The sequence below is a fragment of the Dipodomys spectabilis genome, unplaced genomic scaffold (assembly GCF_019054845.1).
Source record: "Dipodomys spectabilis isolate Male_0828 unplaced genomic scaffold, ASM1905484v1 ptg000125l, whole genome shotgun sequence".
Taxonomy (NCBI): Eukaryota; Metazoa; Chordata; class Mammalia; order Rodentia; family Heteromyidae; genus Dipodomys; species Dipodomys spectabilis.
Genome location: NW_024870802.1, coordinates 14,130,099 through 14,152,500, shown reverse-complemented (window position 1 = coordinate 14,152,500; position 22,402 = coordinate 14,130,099). Strand labels below are relative to the sequence as shown.

General features: G+C 41.8%; 1 protein-coding gene across 3 annotated transcripts in view; it reads right to left on the bottom strand.

Annotated features, from left to right (window-relative positions):
- The window catches only part of Hpse2 (heparanase 2 (inactive)), a 452,598-nt gene extending 432,422 nt beyond the window's left edge, over nucleotides 1-20,176 (bottom strand). For 2 of the 3 annotated variants that reach the window (XM_042689535.1, XM_042689536.1), the window contains exons 1-2: nucleotides 19,848-20,137; nucleotides 16,572-16,729 (exon numbers count right to left, since the gene is read on the bottom strand). In XM_042689535.1, coding sequence (XP_042545469.1) covers nucleotides 16,572-16,729; nucleotides 19,848-20,137 — 448 coding nt within the window. Of the gene's footprint in view, nucleotides 1-16,571; nucleotides 16,730-19,847 lie in introns of all 3 variants that reach the window. The other variant, XM_042689534.1, reaches the window with a different exon arrangement.
- Between the last annotated feature and the right edge of the window lie 2,226 nt (nucleotides 20,177-22,402).

Sequence of the window (22,402 nt, the reverse complement as noted above, 5' to 3'; positions counted from 1 at the left end):
TTGTTGCTGTTTTTATTTGGTTGTGTGTGTGTGTGTGTGTGTGTGAAGAAAAAACAATATAAAGTGATAGGAGGCAGCTAGTCATGAGCCATGGGAATATGCAAAGTGAACCTACAATGGAGAAGATCCCAAGGTCTCTGGGAGAAAAAAATACTGTAATTAAACTTCCTGACTCCCAGGTGATCTCAGCCTTGTAGACTGAACCTAGGGATAGGAATGTCTCACTGGCCCCGCCCTAAGTACTCACCCTGGAGACAACTTGCTTGTAAGCTATATAAATGGTCTTCATAACCGGTTACTTAAGCTATGTTTGCAGCCACAAACTAAAATCAGGAGAAATGCCTTGCCTCTCTGCTTTCCAGTTTTGTATATGTCATTCTAGGCCGTTCTCTCCACGGTCACTTGGCCAGAAAATGGATACAATCTCGGTGACAAGATTCTGAAACCACCTAGAAGGAACAGCAGATCACCTCCAAATGAAAACTATAACCCACAATAACTAGGCTGCACCTAAAACAGGACGTTGGTCCCAGGGGAACCAGATTGCTCCCTCATGGGATGGCAAGTGAAAACAACTTCTCCAGAGCAAGAGGGAACCAGAACAGAGATAATGATCAACCACCACACACCTGTAACTGGGTCTCTTTATGCATACCTTTGCCCCTGCCTCTAATTCCTCCTCTATTTAAACCTAACACTCATGTCTATGCCTCAAAGATGGATGAAGAAAAATGAATGTGAGGTCCTCCTATGACATCGTGCCTTACAATAAATCTCCTTTTCTACTACATTTTTTCCTAATAAACTTTCCCCATCACTTTCATTATGCTCGGTGGCTTATCTAAATTCCTCTCTCACTGAATGCAAATACAGAAGTAACACAGCAAAGTGTTAGGAACTAAGTACTGGAGCTAAACTGCAGTGTTTAGGGTTGGGGTGGGGGGGCAGGAATAATAAAACCCTGACTTATTTATCATTTCTATAGACAAGAAATTTACCCTCTCTGAGCCTCAATTTCTTCTTCTACAATATGGAAAGAACAATAGACACCAAAAAATTACATGAAACATCACCAAAGTAGGTGTGGTAGTAATCCCAGCAATTCCCAGAGGCTAAAGGGAGAAGAGCATGAGTTTGAGGCCAACTTGGATCACATATTAAGTTCTATGCAAGATTACCTCAAAAAAAAGAAAAGAAAAAGAGCATGCTTCACAGGAAATCAAGAACATGAAAATCTAATCCTCAAAGGGTAAAGAAAATTATACAAATCATATATCTAATAAGGGCTTGCACTCCCCAAACATATTTATTCTTAAATCTTGTTTTCTTTTTATTGCTAAATTCTAACTATTTAAAATGGGCAAAGGATTTGTTTGGCTATTTCCCCAAAGAAGACATAACCAATAGCCAAGACGCACAGGAAAGATTCTTAAATTAACACCATTACCCACCAGGACGATGTAAACCAAACCACAATGAGATAACATTTCACAAGCACTCAGAGAGCTAGAATCAAAAAGAAAAAAATAACAAGTGTTGACAAAAAACATAGAAAATTGAAAGCGTTAACAGTGTATACCCTGCTAGCATTTCAAAAGTAAACTGGTACCACCACAAGAAGTAGTTCTTTCCTTCATACAACTGCCATGTGGCTAAGCATGCACATTCACTTTCCGGTATATATCCTAGGGAAAGAAAATCACAGGTCTCCACAGAAACTTTTCTACAAGTGTTCCGGAATTCAAGTGCTCACTCAGCTGATAAATAAACAGCATGGGGTATAGTCACATAGGGGTACTTAACTCAGCAGTTAAGGAAAGTGAGGATAAGCAACTCCATCACTAAGGATCTAGCCAGGGAGAAAAAAGGTAGAAGAATGGTGATTGTCTGGTATGGGACTGAGGAGACAGGGGGTTTCGAGGAAATGGTTAATGGCTGCAGGTTTGGAAACTGTGGTGAGTGAATACTCAGCCTTATACATAGACTAAAAGTTACTGAGTTGTAAAGTTTAAATCATAGAGCTGTGCCCAGTGTAAATTATATCTGGATAATGCTGTTTCTGTAATAAAGAAATGGGTTAATAGAGCCAATGCTTATAAAGTTTCTAGCCCAGTGACAAGCACATTGCAAGTATTCAATAAGTGAAGGCTCATGTTGTTATACACTTGATCTTGTATATATATGTACATATATTAATTAATAAGACTCACTTGATTTAAAAAAATACAGAATCGAGGCTGGGAAGGTGGCTCAGTGGTAAGAGTACTTGCCTTGCATGCATGAGGCCCTGGGTTCGATTCCTCAGCACCACATAAGCAGATAAAAAACCAGAAGTGGCGCTGTGGCTCAAGTGGTAGAGTGCTCGCCTTGAGCTGAAGAGCTGAGGGACAGCGCCCAAGTCTGGCGTTCAGGCCCCATGACAACAAAAACAAAACAAAATAAAACAACACACCAGAATCACCTGGACCCTTAACCTTCAACTCCTAAGGCCATTCTGAAACTCAGGTAAAACTACTGACTTGCTGCCCTAAAGGGCTCATTTACAATTCAAGAACAGCAAGACACCTATGAGATCTTCCTCACATGTCTTCTTTCAAATGTACTTTTTTGCTTCTTTCTCAGTAATTTGGTCATATTTCTGCCAAGTCATGATATAGTCTGTAATTTTTCCCACAAAAGCAAGTCTAAAAGGGCAAGGCCCGTGTGCCATTCATCTCTGTACGCTCAAAGGAAGCCTGTTGCAAAGCTGGCATCTAGGAGGTGCTTCCCTGAAGAAACATTTTAACTGTGAAAATGTCTGGATTTCTTGATATTTCTCGCCTCCCTGAACTTCTGGATCAGCTCCTTTATGAAAAGGAGAAAAGAGGTTTGATAACCCATGAATTTAACAATTAAACCACCTCTCTACTTGATAGATGAGAATTCCTCAAGTCTTGGGCTGGGAAGGTGGCGCCATAGTAGAGTGCTTGCCTTGCATACATGAGGCCCTGAGTTTGATTCCTCAGCACCACATAAGCAGAAAAGGCCAGAAGTGGTGCTGTGGCTCAAGCGGTAGAGTGCTCACCTTGAGCTGAAGAGTGCAGGGATAGCACCCAAGCCCAGAGTTCAAGCCCCATTACCGACCAAAAAAAAAAAAAAGTTTAAGCATCCTGTTCCCATTGACTACAAGTGGGCTCTAGATTTGACTATCAGTACAGACCATCCCGGGTTGTCTTAGATAAATCATTTAATCCACAGGTTCTTACCCTGGTAGGCATGTTCAAACCACCTGGGGAGATTGCTTTACATTGGAACACTGAAATTACAGCTTGGAGATTTGTTTCTTTAGCCTAAGACTCAATAATTTTTTAAAGTTGTCTTTCCTAATTCTACTGGGCAATCAGAAACAGGACCAGTGATTAACCCAGCTAAGCTTCCATCACATGGGACAATTCAGAATACTTGCTCTAAGGGAGTGTGAGAACCAAATCTGATCACTTTCACAAAGACTGTTGGTCTGGTAGTTGGGTCATCTGAATGCTCATTCAGTGTTTGTAGTTATTATCAGATCTGGTAACTTAGCAATAAATACAACAGAGATTAAAAAAAAAAAAGTGTAGGCTCCAGCTGTATGCTGGTGACTCACTCCTGTAATCCTAACTACTCAGGAAGCTGAGGTCTGAGGATCATAGTTCAAAGCCAGCCCAGGCCGTAAAGTCCTTATAAGACTCTTATCTCCAATTAACCACTCAAAAGAGCGGAAGTGGAGTTGTGGCTCAAAGTGGTAGAGCGCTCGTCTTGAGCACAAAAGCTCAGTAACTCAGTGCCCAGGCCCTGAGTTCAAGCCCTAGACTGACAAAAAATAAAATAAAACATACAGGGTTGGATTATGTAGCCCTATTACTACAGGTAAGCACCTGCCACAATCAAAGAATACATTATCCCCAAGGACAAGATTTTCCTGGCTGAAAACTATTGATTTCAGCTACAAGGCAGCTCAGTGTCAAGAATGGGGCAAACCACCTGGGCCAGGTGTCAGACAGGCCAGCACCTTCACTGGGAATGTATTGATGGAAACAGTGAGGGGAAGACGCTTTCAGCAGTTCTGTAACACAGGAAATCCCTCTTACCACACCTTCCTAATTTATGTTGGTTCTTGATCCACACCACATGTGTCCTCCACTCTCCCCACCCCTACTCAGCCCTCACCCCCCCCCCATCTTCAATGGGTCTGTTCTACCTTTAGGTGATGAAAACTTAAAACCTGTGCTTATAACTTTCTATGAGAAATTTCATTTGGAACGCTTTCTAAACTTCACCTTCATTGCCACAAGGAAAACAGAAGAAAACAAAAGACCTCAGTCATCCGCTAACACAAAAACCGCTGGTGAAGACATTTAATAAGTGTAAGTTTTCGGCTGGAAGTTGTTGAAAATCCTGACCTTTGGACTGGAGTGCCATTCATTTGCTTCTGCAAATGTTCTATGAAACAATAGTATTTATTTTTTTCCCCAATGGTTTTAGGTTACATGCTTGGTTTCACCTGTGGATTTTAAGTTGGCCCCGCCTGGCCTGTCATTCCTTTTGAATTCACATCACATTGGATTTGCTTTAAGTTCGTTCTTCCAACCAGAGGGGATTCATAATGGCCAGACGAATAAGCCCACAATCTGATTTTTCCAACAATTACCAGAAAATAAACACCCTGAGAAGAGCATACCTATCAGACCACTGAGAGATACACGAAGATTTATCTCAGTGGTGACTACATGCATTTTTAAGCATGCATGGTTTAGTCACCGTGTCACCAGAAAGTTCTATTTCCTCCTCTCTGCCTACTCACTATGGGCCTCCGGTGTAGCAAATGAAATAGATACTTCCTCCCTTTCACTGAGCACATTGTGATTGCTAATGAATGTCTACATTTAAAAGTCTTTCAGTTCTTTGTTGAAAGTCTCAATGATACTGGCATCCTGCAGACCCCTCTCAAAATCCCTCTGTCCAGTTCTCTAGACTAATCATCACCTCACCTTGGACTTGAGGCTCCGTTTGAAGGGGTTCTGGGATTTAAATCCTAGGTCTTTGAGAACTGCATTCTGCAGCTTCTTAAAAGTTTGTCAGTGAAGAACAGTTCAAAACCATGAAGCTATCAAGGATTAAATTGAACCCAGGACACCAACAAGCACACAGCACCCCTTTAAAAAAAAAAACCCAAAGAACCAGTGTAGCTCCCAGATGACCTCCATTCAGAGTAGTCTACCACTGCAGAAGACAAGTACCTATCTCAGTTCATTCCAGCCGAGTGGAGGGATGACCTTTAGTTGGTATACTTCATTTACAGATGTCAGGCTTAGCTGGGTGCCAGCAGCTCATGCTCATAATCCTAGCTATACTCAGAAGGCTGAGATCTGAGGCTCACAGTTCAAACCCAGCCAGGGCAGAAAAGTCTATGAGACTCTTTAATTAACCAAAAGTGGAGGTGTGGCTCAAGTGATTGAGAACACCATTTTTGAGTAGGGAGGGGAAAAAAAAAGCCAAGTGAGAGCATGAAGCCCTGAGTTCAAGCCCTGGCACAAAAACAAGCGTGCCAGGGGCTGGGAAGGTGGCTCAGTGGTAGAGCGCTTGCCTTGCATGCATGAGGCCCTGGGTTCGATTCCTCAGCACAACATAAGCAAAAAGAAAAAAGCCGGAAGTGGCGCTGTGGCTCAAGTGGAATTGTGCTAGCCTTGAGCTGAACAGCTGAGGGACAGCGCCCAGGCCCAGAGTTCAGGCCCCACGACCAGACCCAAAAAAAAAACAAAACAAGAGTGCCAGACTAGAAGTACTGAGTTATAATCCCACCACATACACCGCATACACACCACATACAGACTCATATTACTTCTATGAGTCTGTTTTCTCACAAAACGGAGAAGCCTATATCAAATGTGACTTCTGTACAATACTGTTAGAAGAATGGTGAGAATGTAAAGTGCAATTATGTCTCTTCTTGACTGGCCAAGAAGCTATTCAAAATGAGTACATTTTGCCTTCTTTACTCTATTTTTTAAACCTAAGCCTTATACCAGGTCTTTATAAATCTCTTCTCAGGCTGACTAGTAGTTAAATTCATAAAGCAGCTTCAAGGAGACAAGCAACACAGAAAGGGCATCGGGAAGCCTGCAGCTGGGATTTCCTTCACATCACAGTTCTGTACTATTTGAACGAAGAGTCAAAACATTTGTAGTGTCACTTTCTGTCTATATCCAAAGCTTTATAAAGCACTTCAGTTAGTAAAAAGAAACCATACTTTGAAGCATGATTAGTTTGGGATTAGTTTTACTGTAACCATTTTCTTGACATTTAAGATGAGTATGAGTGTGTAAAAAAAAAAAAAAAGATGTTAGAGGAAAAAGCAATTTAGGTCAAGTTTTAATGTGGAGAGAGAAATACAAGACTTCAACACTGCTTTGCTAGAAATTATAGACAAACAGCAAACAGGTAAGTTTTTTTATAAACAAAGAAGAAACAATGAAAGAAAATAATTATTACAGCTCATCCAAATTCAGAATACTCTTTAGCCATTGAAAAATGGAACCAAGCATTATACTCATAAACTTATATGTTGAACTGAAACCCCTTTACTACTTAAAAATAATTTTTTAAAAATAAATGAAAATATTGGAGGGAAAAAATAAATAAGGGGACTAAAACATTTTTTTAAAAAAGGAAAGAAAAGAAAAACATATCAAAATTACCAACTAAAAGGTTTTCCAGGTAAGTATACAACAATAGGCTACCACTAAATGTTTACAATTTTATATACATCTGTATGTGTTGTAAAAGGTCAGAAAAAACAAGAAGTCACATGATAAAAAGTGATTATAGGTCCAGGCCCTGGAGGCTCACGCCTGTAATCCTAGCTACTCAGGAGGCTAAGATCTGAGGATCATGATTCAAAGTCAACCTGGTCAGAAAAGCCCATAAGACTCTTATCTCTAACCACCAAAATAAGCTGGACATGGATCTGTGGCTCAAGAGGTAGAGCAGTAGCCTTTAATGAAAAAGCTCGATGATGGCACCCAGACCCTAAGTTAAAGCCCCAGGAACGATCTGAGGAGATCTGGAATTCAGAGAATATTATAATCAGACACTATATGTAGCCCACAGGGTTAGTTTTCTTCTTTTCACAGCATAGGAAAGTTTCAAGAGAATTAACAATTAGCCTGACAGCACTCAGTACAAGCACTGAGATGAGGACAGAAGTCTCCTTGTGACACTCATAGCAAAATGTAAGCCTACAGGTTTAATAACTGGGAGCAGCTCCACAACTCATTAACTAAGGGGCCTTCGGCCCTCTGTTCTGTGCCTCAGTTTCCCCACCTGGCAAATGAAATAAACAAGACTTACCTCAAAGTGTTCATAAGCAAATTAGATGTGTTAATGCATGCAGACTGTTTAAAAGAGACCTGACACATAATAAGCTCTCAATAATATTAGGTAATACAATTATTATATTTTTATGTTATTAAGCTATAGAAAAACATCGATTCTCTCATAGTTATTTCAGAAATAATGACCCAAATCTGAGTAGTTTATCTTTTCTCAGCTTCCAACTTCACTGTCCATCCTTGGAGACAAAGATTAGTCTGATTAATGTAGAAAGATTATACTGTAGAACAATTAGAAATTATATATTGAATATGTAGGACCAAAGCACTTTGAAAATGAAGTTCATGGTTTCTTCCTCTTCGTGCCTCCGTATCTAGGACAATCCTGGTAAAAATCATTAATAATTGAAAACTATTTATGGATTTGAGAAAAATTACTGGTCATTTTTACTGAAGTTTAAAACAAACTGAATGGAATTTAATCCAATTCAATGAGATCATGAAAACCAAAGGATAAAAAGAATCTAACAAATTTGTACAAAGAATTTATACCTTGAATGGCACAGCTCACTACTCTAGAAATGTGTACTTTGCCTAAATTACCATTTGCTCATTCCCATATCCAGTTTCCCCTTTGTCTCTCTCCAACCTTCCCACCAGCCTACCTCTCTCTGTCTCACAAGTACACACACACACACACACACACACACACACACACACACACACACTGCTCACAGTTCTAATCCATTAAGACAGCTGAAACGTTCATATAGACATGAAGAAGCATTAAGAGTAAGATCGATGAAGAATTCTCAGAAGAGGTTCCTGACTCCCTGAGCCCACACCATGAGACTGGCAGACTAAATAGGTCCAGGAAACTGGGAAAGAAATAGTGGGGTGGGGTAGTGTTCCTTTTTTTTTTCTTTTTCTTTTCCTCTAAGGTCACCATCTCTCAGGACTTAGGAAAATTTAAATGAGAAATTTACTCACAGTTTGTTTTACAAGAAATGTGATGAATTACCTATGTTTCCCAAGACCAAATAACAAATTATACAAAAGTAGCCATCATTGAAAGATTTGTGTACTGGCTTTTCTGATGCATTGAAATTAATTAAGCCACCTTCCCAAGCAAGCGGCCAGTGTTTCCTGACCTCTACCATATCCAGCATATGTACAACCCCACAATGACTAGTTGTGAGTAAATAACATAAGTGCTGTAGGTTGCTGTCCTACAGCTCACATTCAGAGCCGAGGAAATAAATTTCAATGACATTACAGAAAATACATTCACTTTGTTTCCAAAACACAGAATAAAACATACCTATGTAACACATCTGATGATTACAAACGCCCTTAAATACAACATTAAGTTGCATCAAATCCCCCAAAAGTTACTGGCAAACTGCAAAATGCCATGATAAAGTTGGCATAGAAGCTTTCCTTACACCTAAACATGTGCTTTTGGATGATATTGCTAAAGTGACCCTCCCCCACAAAAAAAATAGTAGTACATGATTTAATAATGATATTTGGACCTCACTCATTTTCCTGACTCAGTGTCAAACACAGGCCTGAATCCAGACATAATGGACCATGCTTGTGATCCCAGCTACTCAGGAGACTGAAGCTGGATGATCACAAGTTCAAGTGCAGCCCGGAAACTTTGTGAGAACCTGTCTCAAAATATAATTTTAAAAGGTCTGGAAAACATATCTCTGTGATAGAATATTTTGCCTAGTTTGTGTGAAGCCCTGAATTCAATCCCTTATATTAAGGGGGAAAAAAAACAAATACCTAGTAATTGATACCTTCTAATGAGTAAATGAGCAAATACTATAAAACACTAAGTTTTGTTTGTGCTACAAGGGTACATGAGAATTACCCAGCAATGTAAAAAGCTTTTCTTATTTTATAAGCCCTGCATTTTAAGAATCTAATTAATAATGCTGTTTTAAATTATGCACCTTTTAAGTATGTTTCATACCTTAAACTTTGTTAAGTGTAGTTACTATAAGACACTTTAACTAGTGAACATGAATGGGAGAAGGAAGATGGGGAAAGAAAAGTGCCATGGAAAACTCACTTTGAAAATTTGTCTTTGAGCTAAGGACGTAGCTCCATGGTTAAGCCCTCACCCAGCTTAAGCCAAAGTCCTGGTTCCATCTCCATACCACAAAAGAAAGGAAGAAAAGGAGGGAAGGAAGAAGGAGGAGGGAGGGAGGGAAGGAAGGGGGAGAGAGAAAGGGAGGGGAGGGGAAGGGAGGAGGAAAGTAGAGAGACTGAAAGAAGTGTCCTCCCCCCCTTCTCAGTAAAAGAAATGATGACTTCTTTTTTCCTATAGGACCAACTATATTCTACTATACCTAAAATGCAAGATTTCTATAATTTGATCTAGATTGAATTGACTAAACTTTTCTACATACCTGTACACATTTTTTCTTTTTTATTACATGTTTTAGAACTAACAAAAATATGTTCAAAAAATCTTTCAACTCAGTTTAGAGATAGTTCTAACCAGCATGAATTTTGACGATGGGTGATTTCTAACATGTACTTTATTTTTATATTCTTTCTTTAATTATGAATCATTTCTAAATCAACAAAAATGAACAAATATGCTTTTGTAAGAAAAAAATCTGACATATTTCCAATATATGAACTAAGTCTATTTCTAACATGCATTCTCTATGCAGCCACACTGGCCTTTTTACTGCCAAATACATGCTAGGTTTTGTCCTGTGCCCTTTCTCTTGAACTGAATGTCCTCTTATGTCTCTTCTTCTCTACTATCTACCCAACTTTCTTAGGTCTACCCTAACTCCTTCCTAGATCTAGCCAGCACTTGACTCTATGCTATACTCTATATTTGTTCTATCTGGCTCCTCTTCTTTCTACATTATCTTTGTGTTACTCTCCACAAAGAAAGAGCATCTGTGGATATATACTAAAACAGTTACTAATAAATGTTAAGGGACTAATATATAAAAATCTATCGTGAGAGATGCTTTGGGGCTGTACAAATGCCGTGATTTGCTGTAAAGTTTCACCTGTTCATTTCAACAATATTTAGTGGCTTTTACCAAAATCGATTACTATGCCCTCATGGTGATTTGGAATAGTATCTTTTATTTATTTTGTGTCCTACCATCCTTTGTCCAGCATGAAATTAAGCATAGAGTGAGGAAGTAATAAATATTGTTGTTATATGTGTACCTGAATTTCAAGAACCATTCTGTAAAATAGGATGAGATAAGGAATTGTGGATTTTTCAAGGCAAATATGTATTTTGGTAGTGTGCCATTTTTATACCATGTGTCTTCAGTGAGAAAATATGAATCAAAAGAAAAGAAATTAACTCTCACCTCCATAAAAACTGGAAAACTTTCCTGGAGAAAATGGAGCAATAATAATAGTTGTGTCTTAGAATTTACAAAGTACACTCACATGGAAGTGGAGCTATGGCTCAAGTGGGAGAGCACTAGCCTTGAGCAAAAGAGGCTCAGGGTTGGTGCCAAGGCCATGAGTTCAAGCCCCAAGACCAGCAAAAAAAAACAAAAACAAAGTACACTCACACTAATCATTTAGGATTTCAGGAGCTCTCAGATGAGAAATCTTTGAAAGTTGTGGTAAAGCAATGTTACATTGGGAACAAGAAAATTAGAAGAGAAATCACATAGGCCCAAAAAGAGAAAATAAAAGTAAAGGCAAAAAAAGAAGCAGATGTGAAGGAAAAAAATACTGTAGCCCCAGTGCAAGGCCACAGAATTTTTAATGGTGAAGTTAATTTAATGCGTAGGCTGAAACCAACCAGACAACTGTGAGGACCAAAGTGGGTGGTTAAAATAATTAACAATGTCATTAAAATAAGCATTAAGAGCTGACTTCATGAGCAAAGGTAATGGAGGCAAAAAGTGACTAGAGTCTCTTGTTGTATGCCTTCACTCACTTCCTCCTGATGACTTCCATTTTCTAGGGCCTTTCACAGTGCTTTTAAACTATGATGAAACCAAGAATATTTGCTGAAGATTTACTGTATTGCATACACCACACTAGACATTTATACAATAATTAGTTATATTATAATGAATTTGCATTATAATTGGAAAAGTAAAGCAAATGTGTGTGTGTGAATGTGTGTGTGTGTGTGTGTGTGTGTGTGTGTGTGTGTGTGTTAAAGTTAAAAATCAAACAAGGTAGAAAGGGCCAAGAGAAGACCAAAAATCTACAACAGTAAGACAAGATCATCTAGAACATCCTATTCCAGAACAGCTTTGTGCAAATAATGAATATCTGCTGGCTTGAAGAATTGGATGGAGTGAGGGTGGGATTTGAACAGCTAAGATAATGACTTCCAAGGTAGAAATATACTGGCCAAACAAAGGTGTGGGATCTGGGAATGTGGCTTAGTGGTGAAGTGTTTACCTAGCATGCATGAAGCCCTGGGTTCAATTCCTCAGTACCACATAAAAAGGCCAGAAGTGGCACTGTGGCTCAAATGGTAGAGTGCTAGCCTTGAGTAAAAGAAGCTCAGGGACAGTGCCCAACCCTGAGTTCAAGTCTAAAGACTGGTTAAAAAAAAAAAAAATTACCAAAGTATGGGGTTAGGAGCTTGAAAGTGCTTTAAGTGAATAATCAGGAAGAGTAGATTAAGAGGTTTATGGAAACATCATGGAGAAGGAAAAGTAAACAGACTGAAATGTGGAAACCTTTGAATGCCACATTGAAGAGTTTGGAAACTTTACTGGCAATCTTAAGGTAATTGATGTTTTTAAGCAAAGGGATATGATGAATATAAAATCTTAGAAATATTAAACTGGTTTTTGACATGCATAATAAATGGTGCACATCTTCATTAAAGATGTGGTTATGACCATAAAGAAATGTTATGCAAATAAAGCACATTGAATACATAACCAAGAAGGGCAGAGTGCAGCAAAATAAATGTCAGAGCAAAAGATTACCCAATGGTTTCTTTCCTGGGAACAAACGAAGCATAACATCACACAGAACAGAGACAAAGAGAGGTGCAGGTAAGATTCCTAGGGTTAGAAAACCTGACCTAGTTTATACTTTCCCCATTATACCATGTTTGTATGGAATTCAGATTGCCTAAGCATAGTGAAACAAGTATATTGTACCAAAATGATACAAAAAAAATACAAATATTTCAATGGGCTCAAAAAGCTAGTTGAAAAATGGAAGCCACATGACTTATTGATTACATTATGAATTCAGAAGAAAACAATAACAAAAACAAAAAATTTACATCTGAGTAGAAACATGAATGATGTGGCCGGAGAAAAGTAGAGGTTTTCTCCAATCTGGAACCATCAGTTTGTTTTAATGTTCATATAAAATAAAACTAAGATCAACAATATTAATCTTCTCTCATTATTACACAAAAAGAGCCGCCTTAAACTCTCACCTGGCTTGCTGCTTTAGTGCCTCTCTCTCTCTCTTTCTCTCTCTGTGTCTCTGTCTGTCTCCCTCTCTCTGTCTCTCTCTCTCTTTCTCTCTCTCGCACCCCTAGAGTTTTGTGTGTATTTGTGAACGCACATGTGCCTGTCCTGGGACTTGAACTCAGGGCCTATGCACCATACAGGAGCTGTTTTGCTCAAGGCTAGTTCTGTACAACTTTGAATCACAACTCCAGCTTCACTTTCAGCTAGTTTTTGTTCATTTATTTCTTTGTTGTTTTGGGATTTTTTTTTTGTTTTGGGGTAAGGGTGGTGCTTAATTGGAGATGAGTCTCATGAAACTTCTTGCCCAGGCTGGCTTCTAACCAAGATCTTCAGATCCCAGCCTCCTGAGTAGCTAAGATTACAGGCGTGAGCCACCAACACCCACGGCCCATATTATCTCAATCCTCTCAAATGAAGGAACTTCCATCTTTTCTAATCTTGCTACTTAATTCTACTTTAGAACCTTAAATAAATGTTATACATTTCCAGAAGTTTCCTTTAGTAAAAGCAAGCCCCTGCAACCTTCATATAGTACTTAGCAGCCAACAAAATATTTTATACACCTCATCTCTTAGAGTCTGCTCAGAAGCAATGCGCAGCAGGTCTTATCCGCAGCCACATGTTAAACAGAAGCAGTAAGTAAGCCCAGAGCCACACATTCATAAGTGATAGAGCCAGGCCAACTTGTAAGCTCTCTAAGTCCAAATTCCATGTTTTCTTCACTATATTATTGAGTTTCATAAAGTGCCAGTGGGTATATCTTGTTACTTAAAATGTACATTGTTATTCAGTATTATGTTAAAGTAAACACATTTTAATAAGGTGCCTTGATGGCCAACTGCTTATTATGAGACCATTTACTAAGAAGACCTAATTATTTTAAGATGCTCATGATAATAATATTTATCACTGGCTGAAAAGTAACATGTATACATATATATATATATATATATATATATATATATACACACACACATATGTGTGTATGTGTTACGATTTGCAAAATTTTTGAGAGCATACCAAAAATTTTTTGCAATGTAGCATGCAGCAAAGACAATAAGGTTGATTTAAGACTAAGTAGGCATCAAAGGGCAGAAAACAGGGCATTCCTACTCTCTTTAAGTCTGCTAAGGCCTCAAATACTGATATAGTTCAGAGCATCTTATTACCAGGGAGACATAAATCAGAAGGAGTTCAGCTAGAAGCAATAAAACAGATTAGTGTCTAAAAGGACTGACTTTAACGAAAGTTTCAAAAGAATTAAATCCAGGTAGTCTAGATTTAAATAGAGAGCAAAGAAAAAGAAGATATAAAAGGAAACTTTTCTTAAAGCCACCACCTAAACCACAAGCAGAAATTATTTTGAAACTAAACATCTAAAAACTTGAGATTTGCTCATTGCAAATATTTAGAGAATATTTATAAAGAGAAAATGTGGGAGACATGCCCAAATTTTGCAGCACTATCTGCAATAGCAAAGTTATAAGATCAGTCAATGTAACCATCCACAGATGAATGAATAAAGAAAATGTGTATCTACAAACAATGAAGTTTTATTCAGCCATAAAGAATGAAATTATGTCATTTTCAGGAAAGTGAATGGGAGATCATCAGTAAAAAGAAATAAGCCAGACTCGGAAAGACAAATACAGCTTATTTTCTTTCATATGTAAACCTAGACTTAAAAAAAAAATCATGAAAAGAAGAAAGGGGACTGTTTGGCAAGAAGGAACCTGTGGAAGGAGGTTAGGAAAGGCCAGAAAGGTTTAGTAGGTGAGAGTGTAATCAACATACATTCTATTTAGGTACAAAGATATCATAATGGAACCTATTACTTTCTATTGTTAATATATGCTAATAAAAATGAATGAAAAAAAAACAGGATAGAAGAGTTCTATTTTCCAAATGTGGTGAAAACTACATTCCTACAGACATTTAGTCCCCAGTCAGACAGAAAAAGAAAAAGAAAAAAAAGGATTGATCTTGAACTAACTTCTGAAATGGTAGAAGACTGAAGATGATTTTTCAGATGTTTTCTCTTACTAATTTCTTTACTTCGATGAAATTATAGTCTCTGCTAATTTCTTTTCTCCCTGTGATGCTCATTTCTTCTCCTTTGACAAAAGGAAATAAATTGTATCATTCACTTAAAGTAGATTGCATTGTTTTCAATGAATAGGTAATATAATCTTAGATACAGTTTGGAAAAGAAAGGGCCAACTTCTAAAACTTAAAATGTTCTTCCCCCTCCCTTGGGAAAAAAATTCCTGAGGCTCTTACAAGTTTTCCTACAAACTAGAGAGGAAGCAGTTTAAGTAGATTTGAAGAACTGTCCCATCAGGAAAACCATTAATATATCCTTTCTTGTATCTGATCACAGAGCTGACAGTGGCTCTGGGAGCTATAAGGCCCTGGGTCAAATTACCTTCTGCGCTGCTGTTCAGGATTGTCTTTTACCTTCAGTATTTTATGCTGTATGACAGCAGAATCTACTTGCAATCTCCCTTTTTATAGCAATGGCTTTTACCTTTAAAAAAAAAAGAAGAAAAAATCTAGTCTTAAACACCTCCACTCTTCAGCAAATGTTATAAAAGAGTACGTCTTAATGAAGCTTCAAACTCCAGAAGCCACAGCCTTACCCTCTCTGTCTTGCATGTCTTTAAAAATAAAAAGGGGGGAAAAAAAGATTTTTTTTCCCTCAGCCACCCCTGAAATAGATCCCAACACCTCTCCAGAACCCTACCTAGTAACATCCAGGAAAATACAAGGACAGTTCCTTCTGCAGCTGATTTATAAAGACAGATGTAATGGGGAATCTTAGGGACTTTGAAAACTGCCCCCAGCCCTTTAAGAATGAAAACGGTAGCTTACTCAGAAAGAGAGATAAAACCCTTCAAGAATGGACACTTAACCTCTTCCATCCAATTTCAACAGCTTCAGTGGATGGAGATACACCACTTCTCACCTACCTCTATCCTGACCACACACAAAATCCATCCATCTTAATACTAAACCTTTTACAGCAGAAAGTTAAAATACCATTTTCATTTTTCTTCTAGTAAAAATGAGACTGTTCAAACCTAATGTTTGGCCTTGCACACTGGAATAGAAGTTAGGCTTTTCCAACCTCTTCCATCTGATTCTGGCAGTAAAGACCAAAAAAAAAAAAAAAAAGTTGACATTTGCAATGCCATTTTGAAACTGAAGACTTGAGGTTCCTGCTAGGGAGGAAGACCCTACTGCGGAGATTTTTTTTTTCAAGCTTTCCTCAACAAAGAGCCATCTATGAAGTATTATTCCTGCTAATATTAGTGGGGGCTTTAAAAGCTAAATCTCTCTTAGCTATATCCTGGAAGGCTGGAAATATGAAAACCCCAAAGGCACGTGTACCTATAATTTTTTTTGGAATGAAATGTGACTGACACTTAAGTAGTACTGTGAACCTGGCTGGATATTCTTAAGACATCCGCTGCACCTTCTCAGGACTAAACTCCTGGTTTTTGCCTGGAAATTCCTGGCTTTGGAAAAGGCCAGCAAAGGCCCGCCAGGCAGGACAAGGGCTTGTGCAGAATCGTGGGTCTCCTCACCTGCTGTCTCTCGGGTTGTTTTTGGTTTTTTTTCCAGGAACTTTCAATCAAGGTCTCCTCCAAATCTGACCCTACCAACACACACACACACACACACACACACACACACACACACACACACACACTGCTTTCTCCCGTCCCCAGATTTCAAAAATGGGGACCAAGTTTCTCACCATCCTCATAGTTTTTGAGATAGTAATCCGGACCCGGACCCCCGCGGCTTTTCGCCGGGTTCCTCAAGTTCTGGAACTGCAGGAAGTCGGTCCTTTTGCCCCCGAAGCGCAGAAAGGCCGGCGAAAGTCCCCGAGCCAGGGTCACCAGACGCTTGGAGCTGCAGGGGTAGAGAAAGAGAGGGGGAAAGGATCCCCGGAGAAGGCTGGAGCAGCCCGGGCACCGCAGGCACGGACTTAAGATCCTCTGCCGACCCCTCCCGGTCCCTCCATCCGTGCGGACCCCGGGTTGCTCGCGTGCGCGCGCCCAGCTCCCTAGCTTTGCCCCCCCACCCCCATCTCGGGACTCTGCCGCCTGCGCCCCGATGCCGGCAGTGCCCCCCTCCCACAGACACCCCAATGCCCAACAGACTGATTTCCAAAACCTTAGCGATCGTGTGTGTGCACTGTGTGTGTGGAGACTGGAATACACTTGTGCTGCGAAGCTAGGGCCAAGGCGCGGTTACAGGGCTCGTGCCACTTGCCAGGAAAGCGCTCCCGGCTGAGCCGCTCCGGGCGCGGACCGCCGGCCTTCCCGACGGCTGCCAGACCTCCACGCAGCCCGTCGGCCGCCGTGGCTTGCCTGGCCCCAGGAACTTCGCAACCTCCACGGCGCAGGTAAAACCTGGCCTTGGCTGTCTTCAACCAGGCCCCAGCGCCCGAGGGCAAGTAGATTCCGACTTTGTTGGCTTGCACGCCCCAATGGAGCTTCCTTTTTCATTTCATTCCTACCAACTAGCTCGCTTCCCAAATTCCCGGGCAGAGCGATGCCCAGAGGAAGTTCTCGCCGCCCCAGAATCAGCCAAAGCGCGAGCTTTTCCGTCCCTGCCATCACTCAGCCGGCTCTCAAGAAAGATACCATCTTCTCTACCCCCCTGAGTTTTGCTCTTTTTCTTTCTTTTTTCCTGCCCACTTGGGGCGGTTTGGAAGCGCCGCGAGGAAGCGACATTGGGTGAACTATGGGGAAAAAAAAAAAAAACTTGAGGAACAGCTGCATGGACAGACAGCCATGCAAGCTCAAGATTTCCATCCACTGGATTTTTTTTTAAGCCAAAGGCAGCTACTTTGGGAAAGAATAGAGGGGGGAAACTAAGCGGACGCTGTTCACGCTCTGAGTTCCGGGATCTGGAAGTTATTTTTTTTTTAACGCTTTGCTGGTTCGGGCTCTGAGTCTCCAGGAAATTGGAGAAGTTGGCATCCTACAAGAGATTCAAGAAAGAGAGAAACGGAGCCCCCCTTTCCATCCCCCACCCCTCCCACACACACATTTAGAGAGAATCGAAGAGCAGACGCGTTCCCGTGGCTCGAAGAGGAATCCTTCGGCTGGGGACTTCCAGGACCGAGTTCCAGGGTGCGCGCAGTCAGGGCGTCGCGTGGGCCGGCCGAGCGCAGGGAAGTCCCCGCGCGAGTCTAACCCCAGGTAAACGCGGCATCTCCAAACTATCCAGAAGCCAAAGCAATGCGCCCCACCATCAACACATCCATCCTCCAAAGCTGTCTCTCAGAATTCTTTCTTTCTTTCTCTTCCTTCCTTCCTTCCTTCCTTTCTTTCTCTTCCTTCCTTCCTTCCTTCCTTCCTTTCTTTCTTTCTTTCTTTCTTTCTGCTGCAGGCAAGTATTTAGCGTGAACAAGCTGATTTTAAAAAGGAAACCCGGTGGGGTACGCACAGCTGGTAGAGTGCAACGCACGTGGGGTGCGCATTTTGGAAACCCTCAGTCGCACCCCCACGTCGGGACGAGCTCAGAGGCGCGCTCTTGCTGCCAGGGAGAGCTTGGGGGGGCGTGGGGGAGAGGAATCCTGGAGGAGCCGAGCTGTTCCCGCCCTCCCAGCAGCCGCACCCGCGGGAACCGAAACGGCCTCCTCGGCAGCGGCGGAGGTCCCCCCCTCGGTCTTTGGGGTACAGTCCCTTCACGGGGCACCCCCGCGCTACCTGCCGCCGCCGCAGAGCCGGCGGGGGGCTGGAGCCGAGACCCCGAGACGCGGAGGGCGCCGGGGCGCGCGCACCCCGGGGAGCCCCACTCCCAACTCCGCAGAGCGTGGAAAAAAAAGAACTCACGCCAGACGCGCCCCGGACGCGGCCTCGGGGACAGAAGAAGGGGGCTGAGAAATCTCGGGGCTCGTGTGGAGGCGCCCACAATGAGGTTCCAGTTTGGAGGGATTTTTTTTTTAAGCTCCACACTTGGATTTAATATTGCAGAGAACGTTTTATCCCCACCCGTGCAACTCTGTCCCCGATGGCGAGGGATCGGGGCTGCCTGACTGTGGATCAGAAATAACGAGGGGAGCCGGGGGGGGAAGGGAATCCAATTAGATTCCAAGGAGCTCGGAACCCCCGGCTTTACTCATCTGCCGGTGCGGGACTCCAACCGCAGGAACTTCCCCCTGAGAACCGCAGAGCCCCCTTCCCCGTAGGTACACCACGAGCTGAGCGAGGATGCTCGTTTTTTCATTAAAGAAAAACTAACTGATGCCGGTTATGGCAGAAGATTGAAGGAGGAGGCACGGGCGGGGGAGGCATTTCATTTTGTCTATAAAAAGCGCCTGGCAAAAAAAAAAGCCCTCCAGCCTACACATGACAGCGGAGGATCTAAAATCATTTCTTTAACTCCGAAAGCAACTGGCCCACCGCTCAAGCTTCTCCTGAAATTCGTTTTCCGTCTGGGAAAGTGGGAGACAACGGGGGACACTCTGCGTGGAAAATTCCACTTTCGTGCAATCCCCGATTGAGCACGCACACTTGCTCTCTGCCACACACACACACACACACGCACACACACGCACACTCCATTCCTCTCTGGTCTTTGTTGCCCCAGACATTTTTTTCCCCCTTCACTTTGTAACTGCCCTAAAACCTCTTGGTTCTTTTTTTTTCTTCTTCTTCTTCTAACAGAAGAAGGGGAGGCTAATTGTGGCTATATGTAAGCACAACATTTTTTCAGTCATAACTGATAAGTTTCTGAAATGCCTTCTGCATGGCAGACATGTGCATCTTAATAGAAAACATTGCTTTTCTCAATCACCAGTTACAGCCTCTCAGCAAATATTCCAGGAGGAGGAAAGTCTCCCTTTTCTCTCTCTCGAGTGACAAGAAAGACAGAGCAAGAGATCCACTTGGCTTATTTTCTTCTCCTTCTTCTGCCCTCTTTGGAATGGTGGGGGTGGGGGAGGATAGGAAGAGAATGAGAGGGAGGGAGGGTACTTAACAAAGTGAACCAGGATCCATCGCAGCCCCTGCCTTACCTTAAGAAATCGAGCCAGCCATCATGAATGATGGAGGGGTCCAGCTGCAGAGAGAGGAAGTTCTCATTGACTGTCCTGACTGGGTTCTTGGTGCTCACATCAAGTAGAATCAGGGTCTTTTCCTTCCAACCTGAAGTCCTACCTACAGACAAGGGTCTCCTGTCTCCAGCTAGGGAAGAAAGGGGGAGAAGGAACCACAGAGCCAAGCAGAGAGCCACGGAGGCTAGGCTGGCTGGGGGGCGGGAGTTGCCGGAGGGCATGGCTTCGGGGAAGGCACCGAGCACCCTCATTAAATCCTTCTGATTTAAACCTCTCTCCCTACTGGGTCTGGCCGGTGACTAATTGTCCTTATCTAAAGTGTGTGTCTGTCTGCCTTTCTCCCCCCCCCTTTTCCCCCTTCCTTTCCCCCCCCTCTCTCATTCTCTTTCGTTAGCTCTCTCTCTCTTTTTTCCCTTTTTTTTTTTTAGTGTTTTGGTGCTGGTGGAGCGAACTCACGCCCCTAGCCAGCCTTCTCAGCAACTCGTGCCAAAAGTACTGTTCACCAGCACCGCCCCTTTAAGAGATTTGACTGCAGACATTTTTTTTTTAACATTTTTTTAAAGGTAAGGGGTGGAGGGGGAGGCGGGAAGTAGGAGGGAGGGGTGGCGTTGTACCCTCCTGATTTAACCCTCTAGGGTCAGGATGGAGGGGGGTGGGGAGAATCGTCTTGGGGTACGGGGCTTGTTTTTACTTCCCTCCCTGGGAGGCGCTGGGGAGGACAGTGCAGTCTCCAGACTGCATCAGGGCTGTCCTCTGCTGGAGGGAGAGAGTGGGGGGAGAAGGGGGAGAAGGAAGAAGCATTAGCTTTGGGCCGAAGCTGCAAAGCAAAGGTTGTTCTTGTTCAGTTGCAAAGGGTCCATGGTTTTATTTTTATTATTATTTATTTATTTGCCAAGGCACGGAGGGCAGAGGAGACTGTGAGGAGGAGCTCACACCCCTTTGACTGGCCACACAGAAGCATCCTCTGACGTCCCATAGGACAATGGAGTGGACAGGTCAAAGGCTTCTGTGTCTGGAGCGTCAAAAAGTTCCAGTCTAGGCCATTGCTCTGCTGGGCACTTCCTGCTGCCCAGGCCTAAGGATCTTGGGCCTTCTCCATATAGAATGGCTTTGGCTTAAGTCAAGGGCGGTTCTGTGCACATTTGAGCCACTTGGTTCCACAGCAAAGACACAGCTGCCGCTCCACCATGCCACCCGGCCTGCAGAAAAATGGCAGAAAGGACCAGAATGTTACAGAGGCTTCAAACTCAGCCCCTAGTCAGAGCCCAGCGTGTAAGTGTTGCTTATAGCCCCTGAACTCAGGAGCCCCAGCGTGCATCACCCAACTGTCCTCAAGGCACGCCTATCCACAATGGCTGTGGTACTGTGGCTCTGGATCCCATCCTAAGGCGGTGGACTAGGGAAGGGGCAGTCACACCACTGGAACCCACTTTCAGCTTCTTTCTAGAACAAAATAAAGGTTTTGTTTTGCAGATGAGAAGTAATTTACGCAGGATGGGTCCACAGGAGCATCCCAGGGCCTCCTTGGTATCAAACTGACTTAAATACAGAACACAAGTTTTCCTTAGGCATGGAAGTGCCAGAGTCCATATCTCTCCCTTTCACTGGACCAAAAAGGATTAACAAACTTGAAAAGGACCAGAGTAATCTTTCCCTGAGGAGTGTCTACCAACTTCAATGACCAGGAAATCTAATAGTTATGTATCCTTAAAAGCACTCCAAGAACTTTCTAGAAGTAGAATTGCATGAAATGAGGTTAGAAGAGAAAGAAACAAGTCATGTCACTTAGAGTTGATTATTTTTTTAATCAAGCTGTAACAGTATGTATTAGATATGGCATTTAGTTCCTGAAAATTTCTAACACATCCAGGTTCTTTAAAATATGGGAGGCAAGGAAGAGATGGTATAAGTTACAGTACAAATTACTGTAATTTTTAATTATGTACTAAGCACCTTCCAGAGATGGTGACAAAGACTTGTAAGCAAAGACTATTACATCTGTATCATCAGATGCTGGCATTTTGGTACTTAATAAATACCTGAGAAATCTTTTAATGCTAAATCAAATCCTGCTCATTACACTGAAATCATATACTGTTTACAATGAGAATATGAAAAAAAATTAAGTACTTTTATTTGTCACAGTAAATTTTGTTTTGGGTTCTCTGTTATATCACTTACTTTCTTTGTTATTAATAATTTCCTAGACATCTCCTCCAGAAAAACATTCATTTTGAAAAGCCATTAGTTTACTTGCTATATTCAGAATTAAAACAAATTATATAAACTTAATAGTGATCCAGATTTTCCAAAGGCTTCTAACCAAGCTTTTCCCTAGGTTATAAGTAAACACACTTTTAAGAGCCACATTCATTGATCTCTAATTTAATGGATGTCTGTAGTATTATCTCTCAACAATACTTCTCTCTATGATGAAGGATGAACTTGAGTAGAACAAGAATCTGCTCAATTCTGAATTTTTACCATTTTACTGACTCAACTGCTCTGTAATAATT